The sequence below is a fragment of the Sinocyclocheilus anshuiensis genome, unplaced genomic scaffold, assembly GCF_001515605.1.
Source record: "Sinocyclocheilus anshuiensis isolate Anshui unplaced genomic scaffold, SAMN03320099.WGS_v1.1 scaffold961, whole genome shotgun sequence".
Classification (NCBI taxonomy): Eukaryota; Metazoa; Chordata; class Actinopteri; order Cypriniformes; family Cyprinidae; genus Sinocyclocheilus; species Sinocyclocheilus anshuiensis.
Genome location: NW_015557049.1, coordinates 1,441,234 through 1,458,826, shown reverse-complemented (window position 1 = coordinate 1,458,826; position 17,593 = coordinate 1,441,234). Strand labels below are relative to the sequence as shown.

Below are 17,593 nucleotides of genomic sequence, written 5' to 3'. Positions count from 1 at the left end.
ACAAAGAGTGAAAAATTTAAGGGGGTCTGAATACTTTCCGTACCCACTGTAAGTGTGTTGCATACATATGTAAGATTATCTAAAGCTCTGTGAAAAAAAAAATCCATTGAAGTTTGGTGGAAGACATTAGACAAATGTCAATTATATACTGTACTACAGTTCAAAAGTTTGGGGTCAGAAGGTTTTTCAAGAAATCTCTTAATCTCACCAAGGCTACATTTATTTGATAAAAAATAATTACAGTAAAAAGTGATTATTTGAAATATTATTACATTTTAAAATAACTGCTTTCTATTTGAATATATTTTAAATTGTACTTTATCAATGTCAAAAACAACTGTGTGCTGTTATCTTTGTGGAAACCATGATACATTTTTTACAAGATTCTTTTGATGAATAAAAGTTAAAATGTGCCCTTAATGCATTTTTGTTGAATAAAACGATTCATTTCTTTACAAAAAAACCCCAAAATAAATAAAATTATTGACCCCAAACTTTTGAATTGCAGTGAGATTAAAAATAATGAGATATAAATTGTAATTAGCAAACATTAGCTGAGCACTAGGCCTGGGCGATAAAACGGTATCGATATTTATCGATGGTACACCCTCTTCGATAACGATATAAAAAATGTTCGATATTGCGCACGATATAGGCACGTGCTATGAGTGACGCAGACAGCACATACAAACACGAACATCAGTGCAGTGGGGGTAAAAGAGAATTAAAAGAAATTGTCCTGCAAAACATATACAGTACTTTGTGCATAAAATAAAAATAAACAAAACATTGCTGCTGGGCTCCCCTTTAATAGAGGCACAGTAAATCACATGGCCTGGCCAACATTAGTAGTTCATATGTTGGTTTGTGGGTAAACAGTTACAGTCCAGTTCAAAGAGACAAAACACAAAGCCAGACAGCTTTTGTTGCCTTTTGTTGGAGACTTAAAGTGATGCGACAAGAGCATCCAATTCCTTCTGTGCTTCCTCATCCTTCAAAGAAAAAATAAAAAAATAAAGAATTACAATGACAAGAGACTCAACCTACAATAAATCAGATTCAACAGAATAAGAAAAACACCTCATTAGTCTCAATGCTCATTGTAGAGGCAGCGTCACACATCTGTTGGGCTTGACTCCTCTGACCCAAGTCTTTGTAACACTGACAAGAGAAACATGATATAGGTGCAGTTACAGTAAACCATTACAATGTTCTCAATGTTCCTTTAAGGCTTTACTGGCTCATTTTCATTATCTCGTGTGTCAATATACAGTGGGTACCCTGGGCGATAAAACGGTATCGATATTTATCGATGGTACACCCTCTTCGATAACGATATAAAAAATGTTCGATATTGCGCACGATATAGGCACGTGCTATGAGTGACGCAGACAGCACATACAAACACGAACATCAGTGCAGTGCCTGCCTGTGATGAGGAGATTGTGAATAAAAAAAATTAATATAGTCGAATTTAAAATAAACATTTGGATTTGAATGTTAGGAGTGCGTCAGGGAGTGTCATCAGTGGCGCACGAGATGCGGTGATAATGATGTGACGTTGTTGCATTTTAATGTTATGTTAAGTCTAGCCCACGAGATGCGCCGCTGCTGTGTTATGCATACAATGTTCAGTAAAACATCATAAGAGTCAAAAACTGGTGAAATATTGGGTGGTGTGTACTAGGCCTGGGCGATAAAAGGGTATTGGTATTTATCGACGGTACACCATCATCGATAACTATAGAAAAAATGTTCAAAATAGCGCACAATATAGGCGCGTGCTATGAGTGACAAGCAGACAGCATACACGAACACATGCTCGTGTGTGCTGTGCCTGCCTGTGATGAGGAGATTGTGAATTAAACATTTGAATTTGAATTCAAAAATGGTACAATCGAATGTTAGGTGTGCATCGTGAGGGAGCCTCATCAGAGGCACACGAGATGCGGTGATGATGATGTAAGTGTCTTTGTCGTACTTTATTGTTTTTGTTAGTCTGTCCAGTTGACCCCACAAGACAGACTAACCGCTGCTGCGTTATTCATTCAAAATATTAGAGAAGTATAGAAGCTCAATGCGGAGAAGATCTTGATTAGGTGAAAACCGAAACCAAGCCATTCACACAGAACGCATATTCAGCGCATTTTTAAGACGGACAAATATGACTGCTGCACTCGCGTCTCAAACAAGAGATGTAACCATGCAAAGTTAAAACAGTTGAAACTTTTAGAAAACACGTCGCAAATTTGTGTAGGTTTATTCCTTTTCACTGCGTCTCATGTCTTTAAATGCAATCTGTGTGAATGGCGATTCGGCTCTTTGTATTAAGCAACGCATGAATTTATATTTGATTTATACGAGTTAATTTAGACGTAATGCATGTTTTTATAGACAGTTATTTCCTTGCGTTGACAATTTAAATGTGCTGCATTATTTTGCTCATTGCGCCCTCCTGTGGCCTCGGGAGACAAGCCAAAAGTTTCCTTAAAACCTATTTAATCTGCATATAAAACTAGATTAGAAATTAGATATTTGTTTAATTTTTATTGTCTGTTTGACTGTTAAAACAAAAAATATTTGTTGTTTGTCTCAATAAATTGGGTTAATTTAAAAATACAGTGGTTAAATACATTTTTTTTTCTATTGCTCTTTGTTTTAAAAAAGGTTATAAAAATGTTCAATAATTATCGATACCGAACGATATGAAACATTATATCGTTGATAAATTTTTTAGCTATATCGCTCAGCTCTACTGAGCACGCCTGCAAAAATTACTTCGTTTTAGACTAATTTGAGCTGAAGCAGCAAAATTTATGATCCCACTTCTGTGAGATTTTAATGTGGATTTGACATGTTATTAAAATGTAACCATTACAAATAGTTTAGGAGATTTCAGTCTTTTTTATTCTTTTTTTTTTGTAAAGCACATAGCAGTTAATACTTAACCATTTAGCATTCCTGTAAAATTTGCCGGAAAAAAAAAGCATACCCAAAGTAAATTGCATGCTGTTCTTGAACCATTTGGAGTATATGCATGGTTTTGGTCTCTTTTGAAAGGTAACACTCTTGAGGTTTGTTCCTAAACAGAACAACCAGTAAGTCTTACTGGTATTGAGTAACAGAACTTTGAACACACTGAAAAAGGAAAAAAACATTCCACCTACATTTTTTTTTTCTTTTTGTAAACAGATGCCTCCAGATGACTATAGCTGGGAGCTATTAGCCGGAAAACACAATGGGATCACAGCATGAAGCTTTGTTGGCGGTCTGACAAAGACACTGATTGTACCTGCTGTGTTGATTGTATCTTATAATGCATGATCTAATGATCTAATTGCATCATTATAATCACAAGAATCTCAGCTTTCCAAAGACATGTGACATGTTTAGCTTTTCTTTTCTTTTCTTTTTTTTTGAGTTGTTGTATGTCACGAATTTAACCCTCAAAAATATGCAGTGTACCGCGCGGGCGGTACAGTGGAACGCTAACAGGTTAATTCAGATATTCATTTGTTAAAGGTGACATATGAAAATCTGATTTTCCAGGTTTTAAGTGCTATAATCAGGTCCCCGGTGCATCTACCAACCAAGAAAACGTGAAAAAGATTAACCCAGTAACTTTGTTTTGGTAAGCCTTTTTCTGCTAGCGTCTGAGAAAACGAGCACGTCTGATTTCGCTCCCTTGGTGACGTTGCAAAGGGATCTCATTATAATATTACCGCCCCTTAATCTGCAAGTTTCCACCCTCGGCGCCATCATTGTGTTTTTGCAAGGGACAATGGTGTACCAGTTCTAATGCCATGGCGAAAGTTTGAGCAAAACATTCTGTCTTGTGACGTGGCAAAGGGATCTCATTATAATATTACCGCCCCTTAATCTGTAAGTTTCCACCCACGGCGCCATTTCGCAATTTTCGCAAGCGACAACGGTGTACCAGTTCTAATGCCATGGCGAAAGTTTGAGCAAAACATTCTGTCTTTGGCTGCACAGACGACCACAGAACAGCTACGTTTACATGCACAATTTTTGGTTCAATCAGACTGAATTCATTCCGATTGATGAATCTGAATGTAGTGTTTTTACATGAACACTAAATAAAGTGATCGGGTTGATGTGTGCGTTTATATGTCACAAGCTTCAAATCTGAATAATGTAATGACAGGACATGCATTTATACAACACTTTATTCAAAAGGAAGAACCGCTGGTTCTGCTCGTCATACATCATTACATTATTTCTACGTCATTGCACATGCATGCGCGGTCCTTTCAGTTTCGGGGTTCAATCCGATCAAGTGTTTACATGCACTCTCAATCGTATTAGAAAAGGAATAAACCACCCCCTTCAATCCGATCGAAATTTCATTCTGATCGAGCTCAATCGGATCGATTAAGGTGTTTACATGAAGGTTTTTCAGTCCGATTGAGTCATCAATCCGATTACATATGGATTATTTGGTTGCATGTAAACGTTGCCACTACTGTTTAGAGTCCCAGCCTCAGAGAAGACAAGAGAGCAGTGGATTTATTGATTTATTTACTGTATATTGCTGCTGCCACACAGATCTAAAATAAACATGCGATTTATTTCCCAGCCGTTTACCTCCACTGACATAACCGACTGTTTTTGTAACTCGTGTGTTTTTAACGTAAACTTGTGTGTGAATGAGAACTTAGTTTAGTACTCACATGCCTGTGACAGCCGCTTTCTGTCCGTGTGCACTCAGAAAACCGTATATCAGAAGTTTAAACTAATATGGTTTAAAACGCATGATTTCAGCGCGATAAACATGATAATCAGAACCAAAACAGATGTTTTTAGCAGGTACGAGCTGTAATGGTGCAGCTCTATTCATGAAAAGGGGGCGGGGAGCAGCAGCTCATTCACATTTAAAGAGACCGGCACGAAAAACGGCGTGTTTCTGCTTCCACTCAAAATAGGCATTTTCAAAATGATATAATAAATGATCTGTGGGGTATTTTGAGCTGAAACTACACAGACACATTCTGGGGACACCAGAGACTTATATTACATATTGTAAAAAGGGGCATAATATGTCTCCTTTAACACTTAATTCAGTTATGCTCAACAAGCAAAAATACAGCAAAACCTGAAATATTGTGAAATATTATAACAATTTAAAATAACTGGTAAAACATTTCATATTATTATCAATGTTGATATGCTGTTTAATATTTTTTGTGAAAACCATGATACTTTTTTTAAGATTATTTGATTATTGTTTTTAATGGCATTTATTTGATTTTTATTTTTTTACAAGTAGAACATTCCATATTGGTTAATACTTAATATATGCTGCTTTGGAAGGTAGCTGTCTATGTAGGTGGTAGTAAACAAGGCAACTCACTTGGTTTAGAAAAGAGCCAGCAAAATACCCAATGTCATTTTTTTTTTTTATTAATATTAAGTTCCTTAATAAAATAGTCAAGACCTCAAGCAAAAGAGTCATTACCTTGGCTAAAAACACATAGTTGAATTTTGAATACTTGGGACTGATCTCTTCTGCCTGTAGAATTAAACACAAAACAAAGTTAGCAAATGCAATCTGTCATCCACAGGCAGACTGAAATTATTTATTGACAACAGACTGTTGATATATAAACACAGACTGTTAATGTAACAGATTTTTTGCATTTCAGGTGTAGTTAATTAAATGAGATCATCAAAAACACATCTCTCTTTTGACTGCACTGCTGGCAGGCAAACGTCTAGGGTACATTCTCCAACACTTTGCATATTAAATGAGATATTAAACAATTACCATTGCAGGCAGTAAACTTCCACTCTATAATCAGAGCAATAAATAACGCTGTCGGCATTTACGACACTTACACAATCAGAAGAAATATAAACGCTGCAGTAGCCACATATATGAGCTTATGTTTTCAACAAAGGAAAAACTACAGCTTTCCTACACCTTTTGATAAATAGAGTTGGAATGATATTTACATTCCTTTTCAGCTATTTATGATTACTAGATGAGGATTTACAGTGAAAATCTATATTAATTTTTCACACACATCTAATAATGTACATCTAATATTTGATCTGGCTTCTAAAAGTTCCTCTAGGGTGACAATTTAAATTAACCACTTCTTTAAGATATTTAAAAAATGTATTTTATTTATCAATGTTAACTAGTATTTTTTGATGAATAGAAAGTTGAAAAAAAAAAAGCATTTATTTGAATTTTTTTTTATTTTTTTCAAATTGATTTATTTGACTTGTTTGTAACAATGCAAATGTCTGTGCTGTCATATTTGACCAATTTAATGCATCCTTGCTGAATAAAAGCATTAATTTCATTAAATCAATCAATCAATCTTACTGACCCCAAACATTTGAACAGAAGTGTATGTGCTTCCTGAACATCTCAATTTAAAACCAAATGCATTTTCCAGCTTCTGCTCTTCTATGAAGGCTTTCCACTAGATTTGTAAATTATCATGCAGTACCATGTATGTTACATTCAACTAAAAATGCTTGTCCAAGGAGATGCATGGCTGTATTGATGCTTGGTTTTATGCACCTACTCTACTAGTAACATGCGTAGCTGAAACCCATTACATTGAAGGGGGTTTCCACATACTTTTGGACATGTAGCATATAAAGCTGGATTCTTTATGAAGGTGGATCAGTCAGTGTGTAGATGAAGATACATCATGTTATTTGATCATAAGCTGTTAAGCATATTTGCTTGGTGTCCATTTTTTGCCCAAAATTAGACTATTAATGATTTATGACGAAGAACAACTCCCCATTTCTCTCCTTTAATTAGTCATGCTGTTGTATAACTCTACAGAATGTTGTGTTGTATTGGCAGGGTGCAACAAGTCTACGCACAGACCCTTTAAATAAGTAGTGATGGGTGAGATACAAAGGACAGGAGAACATCAGAGGAGAGAGCAACTTCTGTAAAAACACTGAATGTAGGAACAAAGGTCAAGCTCTTTCATAAATGATCAGGGTTTGTTATTTAACCTGGGACCTCGAAGACAAATCTCTCTGCAGCACATACTGTACTAAGAGAATCTCTGCACAGCCTATGGCAGGAAAATCTAGACACTGGATTGGTTGATTTCATTGCTGAGGTTGTTGAAGTTAAGAAGGCAAGAAGGAGACAAGTAGTAAAAAAAAATCTGTCTAACTCAAAAAAGTAATGACAAATATTAACTAAATTTAACAAATGAATCAAATAAATACAAGGTCAAAAGGGCTATAAAACTGATCTTAACCTTAAATACCATATTTCATGTTCATAAAATTAAATTTGTAATTTGGCATCCAGCAAAATTTAAAGAAAACATTTTTTTTTTCTCAGCACAGTAAAATAACTGTCATGTCAGCTTCCCAAACATTCATAACATACACTTCATACATTTATTTGACTGTTTGGACTCTAAATAAAGAGGCCAGTGATCAGATTCCCACCTTGAGGAAGTTCTGCAGGGCGTCCTGGACTGTGGCACTGGGTGGCTCTCCAAACAGAGTAGCAGCAATTTTCCTCTCAATCCACGTACATTGTGACACCTGCACATACAATATGTTTATGGAGAATCATGACCAAGAACGTCCTTTATCAATGTGCAGATGGGCAATAAAGCATTTTGACTGCAAAAAATAAATAAATAATAAATAGATAATATATGTATGTATGTATGTATGTATGTAGAGAGAGAGAGAGAGAGAGAGAGAGAATTAAAAACAATATTTTTGCAGCACATTTAGTCAGGGTTTACACATTTTTGACCAATGAATTTCCAAGACTTTTATTGTATTTTATTTATTTAAACAGACTGCACTCACAATAAATATGCATGCTATTGTTCAAAACATTTTTTTTTTTTTTTAAGAAATCTGTACTTTTATTCAGCAAGGATACATTAAATTGATTTATAATGTTACAAAAGATTTAAAATAATGCCATTCTTTTGAACTTTCTATACACCAAGGAATATTAAGAAGTTCAACTGTTTTCAACATTGATAATGTTCATTGAGCAGCAAATCAGCATATTAGAATTATTTCTGAAGGATCATGTGACACTGAAGACTGGACTAAGACTTTTTTCAAATTAATTACATTTTAAAATATATTGAAATAGAAAACAGCTATTTTAAATTGTAATAACATTTCACAATATTTCTGTTTTTACTGTACATATGATCAAATAAATGCAGTCATGGTGATCATAAGAGATTAAAAAATCTTTTCAAACCCAAACTTTACTAGTATATATTCTCTATATTCGGTTCCAGTTTTGAAAGAGAAAAAATAAATACATTTCCCTGATTTTACCAGGCTTTTTTTGAACGTGGGAACCCTGATTCAGGCTTTAACTAACACAATGTCATGAATTTCCCCAAACACACTAATATTAAATGCTCTGTCACTCACAGCATAACACCAGCGGCCCAGCAAGTAATATGACAGAGGATCTTCAGGTTTCAACTCAATTGCCTTATCCAGATGATCCTTGAGACAGAGAGAAAGAGAGAGAGGAAGAGAGTGAGAGGCTTCTTGGCAAGACTTGTCTTTTTTGCTGATCTCTACAGCTGAGATAGCGCAAATATTTTTGCTGAACTGTCTCGCACGAACATAGAAAAACCCACCACACGCATCTGTCATTCAGCTCCTCTCTCTCTCTCTGCTAGCTCACCTGCATGGGCTCTGCAGGTGTGTGGGTGTTTGGAAATCTAGCTGACAGCTAAGATAAAATGCTACGTGTATCAGAGACTGATCTGCTCTTATGAAATACGCGTGTGTGTGTGTGTGTGTGTGTGTGTTACCCTCATTCCATTTGCTCTCATCTCAGATAAGATTATGAACACTAGCTCTTAGGGCTGGGTTTTGACACAAATTTCACGATTCGATTCGATTCTCATTCACAAGCTTGCGATTCGATTCGATTCAATATCGATTATTTTGGATATATATCAGGTACAGTACATGCCAAATTTCTTCAAGGAAAAAAAATCTCTCAACTAATGTTGTAAAATATACACGAGAGTCAGTTGGTACTACATTACTATAATACTGAAGGTTAAAATTGACTGATTTGTTAAAATTACACTTAATGAAGTTTTTTTACATAATAAAGTTACAATTACATAATATTTCTACTTCAATTCGTTTTTTTAAATATAAACATAATGGTGGCTGTCATAAAAACTTAATGGATTTATTCAGACATAAATTAAACATTGAAGAACAGTAAAATTTATAATGAATGATATATGGTGCATATATTTAGCAAAATGCCCCTCTCTACAGTTTATTTTTCTATCTGATTAATGAGGTAGGGGGAGACCGGGTATGGTTGTAACACGCTTTGCTTCAGCATCTGTAACTCACAGAGTTTTCAAGCTAGAGTATTCAAACATTTATACAATGTACCCACATTTGTGTACTACAAAAGGCACCCATTGAAACCTCTGCAAGAATATCACACCCCATATAAGTTGATGTCAAATACATGGAGTGCCTTTGTTACAATCTACCCCACTGCTGGGGTAGGATGTAACACATACTGGGGTAAATTGTAACAATTAGTCAAAAGAAGAAAAAAACAGAAGCCACACCATGCAATATGCTAAAAAAAATAGGTTTACTGAAACAATCCAAAAGAAGAACTCATTACAATGTCTTTCTTTGTGACTGAACATAACTCAGCTCCACTTTCTGTCTAACTCACGAGTGTGAGCATGTGTGTGTAAATTACTCTACTAGAACAAACTTGCTTAACGGCATTATTTATTTATTTTTACATTTTTACATATTTATTTTTAACACTAATGTGTGCACATTTGTGCATCAATGTCTGAATTCTCAATCAAGAGTCACAATGGTGACAAATGAATTTTGTTAATCCTGGAGTGCAGGATTGGTGGGCCCAGAGACTGCATAGAGCACATTTTACCCACACTTCCATTGGCTTTGTGTTGGAAAATGGCTCCATACAGACAACACAAAAGTTGTCATCGTCTGAGGTCATGTAGCCATAGCCTAACCACAAGGTCTACACTTCAGCATAATGGTAACCTCAAAACTCGACAAACTCTTTTAAATGTCAAATATAACTGAACAACAAACTTTAATAGGTCTTTCCCTTTACTAAAAAACACATTAAACAGCACTTAATTTCAACACTTACTCTCCTGATCTATACCTATGAAAAGCATGCTGGGAACTAGAAATCCACTGCCCAGTTTCAGTCAATGCGACGTAAATGATTCATGTAGCCCCAACACAAATGGTTTTACAAATGTAATTTGTTTTTGTAATTTATTTTACAAATGTAATTTAACTTAATACAATTTTGTGCAAATGACAACTGAGCACAAACTTAAGATTTGTGTTGTGTTAGCTTATTTTATTTAAGTAAACTGAGCAAACAACTAAAATATTATTTTTTTTTTTGAGTGTGGTGGGGACATAACACATTTAAATTAAGCATATAATGAAGCTTAAATGGAACTACTAAATAAAGATTTCATTTTCACAGCTATATTTCTCTGTAAGCTGATTTGAGGCATCATTAAAAGCACTATATAAATAAACTGAATTAATTTGACAGAATGCTTCCTTTGCAACTGATCTGACTGACTTTCCCTTCTTTGTGACCTCATCAAACACCTTTTTTTAAAACACTGGCCGGCACACCTCTCTGTGTCTTTCTTTTCCACTGTCTAGGCATTCTGTAAAATTGTAAAAAGAAAAAAAATTCAGTTTCATATAAGGGGATGGTTGTAACACCTTTTAAAGATGTGTTACAACCCACCCTACCCCTGTCAGTCATTTAAAATATTATTTTTTTTTTTGAGTGTGGTGGGGACATAACACATTTAAATTAAGCATATAATGAAGCTTAAATGGAACTACTAAATAAAGATTTCATTTTCACAGCTATATTTCTCTGTAAGCTGATTTGAGGCATCATTAAAAGCACTATATAAATAAACTGAATTAATTTGACAGAATGCTTCCTTTGCAACTGATCTGACTGACTTTCCCTTCTTTGTGACCTCATCAAACACCTTTTTTTAAAACACTGGCCGGCACACCTCTCTGTGTCTTTCTTTTCCACTGTCTAGGCATTCTGTAAAATTGTAAAAAGAAAAAAAATTCAGTTTCATATAAGGGGATGGTTGTAACACCTTTTAAAGATGTGTTACAACCCACCCCACCCCTGTCAGTCATTGTTTAGCTAGCTGTATTAGCTTAATGGTTTGAAATTAGAAGGTGAAAAATGCATCACATTTTGCCTGAGAAACTACAATTTAATCTAATATAAGTTAAACAATTGTATCAGCAATAGTTTAAGTACTACACAAAATATAGTTTTGGTCAAAAAAATAATAATTACATTCTTACCTCAAAATCAGTTTTTTTTCTCTATAAAATTGGCATATGTCTATTTCCAGCCTTGATAACCATCCATGTGGGTACACACTGAAATGATCATGTGACTCCTATCTTATCCCTGATTGGTGAAACTGGGGGTGTTACAACTCTGTAAATCAAACACTGATTGAGCGATTATATGAGAAAGGATACGGATTGTAAAGTTGTACTCTTTCTTTTAACTTACCTTCGGATGTTTAGTCATGTTTATTTTGTGCTGAAACTGGTATTAATGTGGAGGAGATGATCAGTTCATGCACGCCCCGCGCTGCCACGTCTGTTGATGTTTAGGCTGCAAAATAAAGTAAAATTAAATGCATGCAGAAAGAGATTCAAGTAACAAAAAGCGGCACGTCCACGGACCACCCACAGTCTGTTCACTGACCAGCTGAACTTCTCAATCTAGCACGATCTAATCTGATTGGCTGACTTTTTGCAACCTTCGAGAGTAAGGACAGAGTTTTTTGGAATCTGGAAACCAAACTGCATTTACAAGGCTAAACAAATGGAGCTGCAGGGATGACATATTTTTGTAAGCCAAAACCCAGAAAAGAGTTGCATTTAGCACTTCCAGATCCATCATCCTGAAGTCAATGGGTTTTTTGAATGGGTTTTTGATTAAATGTCTGAAAGGTCTGTGGTTAACACAAGCTCAAAATATAAGACATATGTCAGTAATATCCACTTGTAACATTTTTAAAGCTTTTACTTGTTTCGAAAAAGGCAGCTGCTAAAAAGAGGCTAAATATGACTACAATAGACATTTATTGCATCACAGCAAAAAGGTAAACTACGTTTCCACATAGTGAGGTAGATATGTGGGGGCGTGTTAGAACGAGCCGTTTTAGGGGGGCGTGGCAGAGTCTTAACTTCGATAAAGAATATCTCTTTGGATTTGTACGGTGCCCAAGAAGTGCAAAACAAATCACAATTCTGAAAACAAAATAACAAATTACAAAGGCAAATGCAAGTCTAAAAAACAAAATAACAATTCAGAAAGCACAACAACAATTCAGAAAACATTATAACAAGTCAGAAAACACAATGACAAATTCGAAAACAAAATAACAAGTCAGAAAACACAACGACAAATCCTAAAACAAATTAACAAGTCAGAAAACACAACGACAAATCATACAAACCGGAAGAGGTAGGTATAGTAAATTGAGACAGCGCCATTGGTTTGGGATTACAACGCCATTACTTGGTTTGGGAAGAACCAGCCGAAGAACAGCAGAGTCGTGGTAGAAAGTTCGGAGATGATATTAAAGTAGCTGAGTTTAAATGTATTGTATGAATTGCCCTTACTATGGAATAAAAAATACGGAGTGTATATTTACATTTAGTTAAAAGTGGCTGTAAAACATCAGTTCCAGTGGCGCAGTTGGATAAGCGCGTGTCGTTGGCTTTTTGACGCGATCGACCCGGGTTCGATCCCGCCTTTTGCCGAACTTTTTTTTGACAATGAAACTATATTTGTACAAATTGAACAGCATACTCCGCTTTGTTTTCTAAATTGTCTGTGTGATCAGAAATTGTCATCCAAATAAGAACTATAGACCATTACAGAAATTCTACACAGTTTCTGCTAAACTGCATGTAAGATGTAATAAACTCACTTTATGTGTTGCTCAAACTGTCTGTTCCTGTCAAGGTGAACAGAAAAAGCTGAAATGTGGACTAAGACTTTATGCTGTTTGTCAGAATTCTGACTATGAACTGAATAACAGCGGTTTTTGTTTTTCATAGAGGATGACTGAGAATGAACATTGCATCACCTTGTTGAGGAGCTGGTTCTTTGAGCTTGGCATCGCTGCAGAACAGACAGTGTAGGAACATATTTCACCTACTTTCTCCCAAAGCAAACTTGGGCAAGTTTTGGCAATTTCTCTGTCTGGCTACTGTGACTCAATGGTGCAGAGAAGGACAGCTACACTGAACACTCTACACCAAAAATAGGATGACCAACCAAAACAGAAGATCACAAAGTTTGCGATGAGATCTCTGGAGGGCAAAGATGACAAATGCCTTAAAATCAACAGCACTGTTCCAAAACTAAGTGTGCTGTCTGCATAGACAGCACTTTGAGGTAATCATAGGCATGCTCTTGACATGACGGCTGCTCCAAAATCTAGGCAGCAACATTATATCTTCTTTGCAACCTTATTATGGCCGAATTCCAAGACGGCATCAAATACATCCTGAAATAAGTTACCCAAGATGACAGGGGATTATAAAGACAGATTTTGTGCAATACTGACAAATTTATTATTAGCTTTGCAACATGCCGATATCAAAATCTGAAACTATTTGATTGCAATTTGTTGCTACCTGTGCATAGCATTCCAAACCAGTCACTTATAAGGGTCCATTTTAGTCATGCTGCCTATGTAGACAATAGAAACTGCTTTTTGAACAGAGCTAACAAAGTGAAAACAGTCAAAACTAATAGCACAATCCTGATTACTTATAAAAATATTTCAATGAATGGACAAAGTTGGAGACCACCAAAAATAGCTCTTAGTGCGTCTAAACCTTGATGAACTGCAAATACATTTGAATTGAAGCAACATGAATACATACCAGAAGTGATTACGAATAACAACTGCTGGCAGAGACAGTACAAGCGGGGAGAAGGTTGCTCAATGTTCCCGGGGCTAATTCCTTCACCCCTCCTTTCACAGATTGGTTTCTGAAGCGTTTTTATCCATTGCTGTCATGTTCTGGCAATGCCTGGAGGCCTGAACATTTAACCACAGCAAAGTGATGGAAGCCAGTGGCAGAAGTTCTGCTGGCTGAATGAGCACGTCACACATCTGACAACATCTCCTCACTCCAGGAATCTGGGGTTTCCCTCCACAGAGGCATTATGGGTAAACATCCCCAATAATAAAAACTGTTTACCATATGTGGATACTTTGTGAACAAGAATGTGCAAATACTGTATCAAAGCAATACCGGTGGAAATATACCAGCAACAGATATGCTTGTAAGGCAGCAGTGTACTGAAATTCATTTGATTTATTTATTCTTCACCAGAATGGCCTGCAACAAATTCAGTTAAATTTTTATTTTTACACTTTGAGAAAGTCAAAATGTACTTTTACATGCCACTTACTTATACATGTAATTAGCATAATTTAAATTAACTCATTAATTACTATTAATTTTCTCATCTGTCAACTGTATTTAATACTCAGAATGATGCTGAGGAATACTGATAACAATATGATCAAATTCTGATTTCTATCTGTAAATGCAGTCATTGTAACATACATGCAATAATATATATGCAATATGTAAAATACACCACCAATCAAATATTTGTATTTTTATTTTATTTTTTTATTTATCCTGTTTAACACTGTAAAGCTGCTTTGACACAATCTGGATTGTATAAAGCGCTATATAAATAAAGGTGACTTGACTTGACGATGCTGAAAATTCAACTTTACCATTACAGGAATAATTTACATTTTAAAATATATTCAAATAGAAAACAGTTATTTTAAATTGTAATAATATTTAACAATATTACTGTTTTTACTGTATTTTAGATCAAATAAAAAAACATTGCATCATAAATTGCTTGTGATGTTCATAATTTGTCGCTTTGGATAAAAGTGTTGGCTAAATTACAAAATGAACAAAGAACAAATAAGATCCACACACGAGAAATAGGCCAACAAATCTCATATGAATTTACTGTCCAGAGGCCACAAATAAATTGCAAAGTGTGCAAAACGTTGTGCATTTTCAAACTTATTCTTTCTAGCATTTATTTGAATATTAACTTGTGACTGGTCTTGAAACAGACGATGTCGAGTTCATCGGCCATGATATCCAAGAGTGTTAAAGAAAACAAGCAGATGTTTATTACACTATTAGTGCAATTATTCATGCTCAGAACAGGTCGGAGAGGTTTTGTGAGCTTCAGGCAGTTTCCAGTGTTCTGGAGTGAAACTTCTGTAAAGTTTATTCTATGTTGAAATGTGTGTGTGTGTGTGGGAGAAAATGAAAGCGAGAGAGCGAAATTTAACAATATTACTGTTTTTACTGTATTTTAGATCAAATAAAAAAACATTGCATCATAAATTGCTTGTGATGTTCATAATTTGTCGCTTTGGATAAAAGTGTTGGCTAAATTACAAAATGAACAAAGAACAAATAAGATCCACACACGAGAAATAGGCCAACAAATCTCATATGAATTTACTGTCCAGAGGCCACAAATAAATTGCAAAGTGTGCAAAACGTTGTGCATTTTCAAACTTATTCTTTCTAGCATTTATTTGAATATTAACTTGTGACTGGTCTTGAAACAGACGATGTCGAGTTCATCGGCCATGATATCCAAGAGTGTTAAAGAAAACAAGCAGATGTTTATTACACTATTAGTGTAATTATTCATGCTCAGAACAGGTCGGAGAGGTTTTGTGAGCTTCAGGCAGTTTCCAGTGTTCTGGAGTGAAACTTCTGTAAAGTTTATTCTGTGTGTATAATGTGTGTGTGTGTGTGGGAGAAAATGAAAGCGAGAGAGCGAAAGAGCAAAAACCAGAATGAAAATGACACTTGAAGAGGGAGAGAAGGGACTGTATAAGAAAAAGTGTGGTTTGGCCAAGGGTTGTTTCTGACAGGAGCTTAGAGTCCTTTCAGTGAGTTGAAATATTATATAGACTCATTCACACTCATGCATACACAAACACAAACCACACAAAAACAAATGAAAAAAAAAAAAAAAACGGAAAAAAAAAAAAAACAATCAGCCGAATACTAAGACTTGTGGCTGCCAGAAGATTATGTAAGTTTAATCAGTATTTTCCTCATGGGCAGAGAAACCCGTTGAGCAACTGGCCACAAACAAAGATGTCTAAGAGTCAAACTGATCGACAGACACCTCTCGGTTCAGAACAGAAAGTTCTCTCTCATCACCTTTGGCTGAGCATTCAATAAAGTCTCAATGACAAGAGCTGCCATTGCCATTCATGGTCAAAATGCCGCTCTGCAGCTATGTTGCAGAATAGAAGAATAAATGACCAGCTTTCACCATGAGACAATGACAAAAATGAAGAGAGTTGAAGATGTACATTGTATCAGGACTTTCTAATACAAGTTAATTCAGAAAAGATTTACCAAACTTCATTTACTGAAGACAAAACGACTGACGACTAAAGTGTTGTGTGGTTGCCAGGTCATTGCTATGCAGTTGCTAAGTCTCTATGAGAATGCAAATGAAGCAGTTTGTTGAAGAGAGGTGTACCATTACTGTTCTAAGAGATCAGATTTATCATTTTCAACTAACGCATGATAAAAATTGAAAACCTCCAAAGGTTTACTTTGAAGGACGGACCTGAGCCATATTTAACCACTGTTAAATCTTTTTTGCCATTTTTATCATCCAGAAATCAAAATAAATAAATAAATAAAAATCAAACATCTTAAAGTCCCCATGAAATCAAAATTAAAGTTTTTTGGGTGTTAGTATCAATATGTTAGTCTTAAGGTTATCTATAAGGCAGTTTGCTCCAAATCAGTGACAAAATTCGCATTTAGAAGATATAAGCATTCAAAGCTTGCAGTTCGTCACTTCCGCCAAAACGTCATCTTCATATCAAATCTTCTGACCAGTCAAATGCTCTCTAGTATCCGAAGCACCCGCCCCCTGCACTATAAATAGACGCTGAAGTGCCGGCTGAGACCGGTCACTTGTTCACAGTGTAGTATTTCCTGTACAGTGAATGGCTCGTAGTGCACAATGTAGGCGATAAGGAACGATTCAGACAGTGTAAATATGCTTTCGATTGGTGCAAATGAGGTCTGGTTTCACGTTGCTTCACGCGGACCGTGGCAGCACACACAGTCTGATCCGGACTTTGGCTCCGGTCCAGAGACCCGATCACACGGAGCGGATCATATGCGCGATATATTAAAAACTTTTACAACTACACAGCCACAGCACGATTATGACCACTATTTTGTTTTACGAGTTTCATATTGAATCTAGGGGGTAATCTATTAGACTGTGGCTGTCAAATGCGGCTTTACCGAGCTCAACGGATCTGGCCCGAACAGATATAAACAAAACGCTATTGGCTATTTTAAAAAGGGGGTGGGGCTGCTCGATATGTCCCACCTGTCTTCCTGTTTCAGTTGAAATTTCGTCACC

The 17,593-nt window shown here is 35.7% G+C and overlaps 1 protein-coding gene across 1 annotated transcript in view; it reads right to left on the bottom strand.

Annotated features, from left to right (window-relative positions):
* Nucleotides 1-1,084: 1,084 nt before the first annotated feature.
* LOC107676373 (regulator of microtubule dynamics protein 2-like) overlaps nt 1,085-17,593 on the bottom strand; it is a 35,030-nt gene continuing 18,521 nt past the window's right edge. The window contains exons 7-9 of the mRNA XM_016470894.1: nt 7,456-7,554; nt 5,477-5,530; nt 1,085-1,161 (exon numbers count right to left, since the gene is read on the bottom strand). Of these exons, the coding sequence (XP_016326380.1) occupies nt 5,482-5,530; nt 7,456-7,554 (148 nt within the window). The 3' untranslated portion in view covers nt 1,085-1,161; nt 5,477-5,481. The remainder of the gene's footprint in view (nt 1,162-5,476; nt 5,531-7,455; nt 7,555-17,593) is intronic.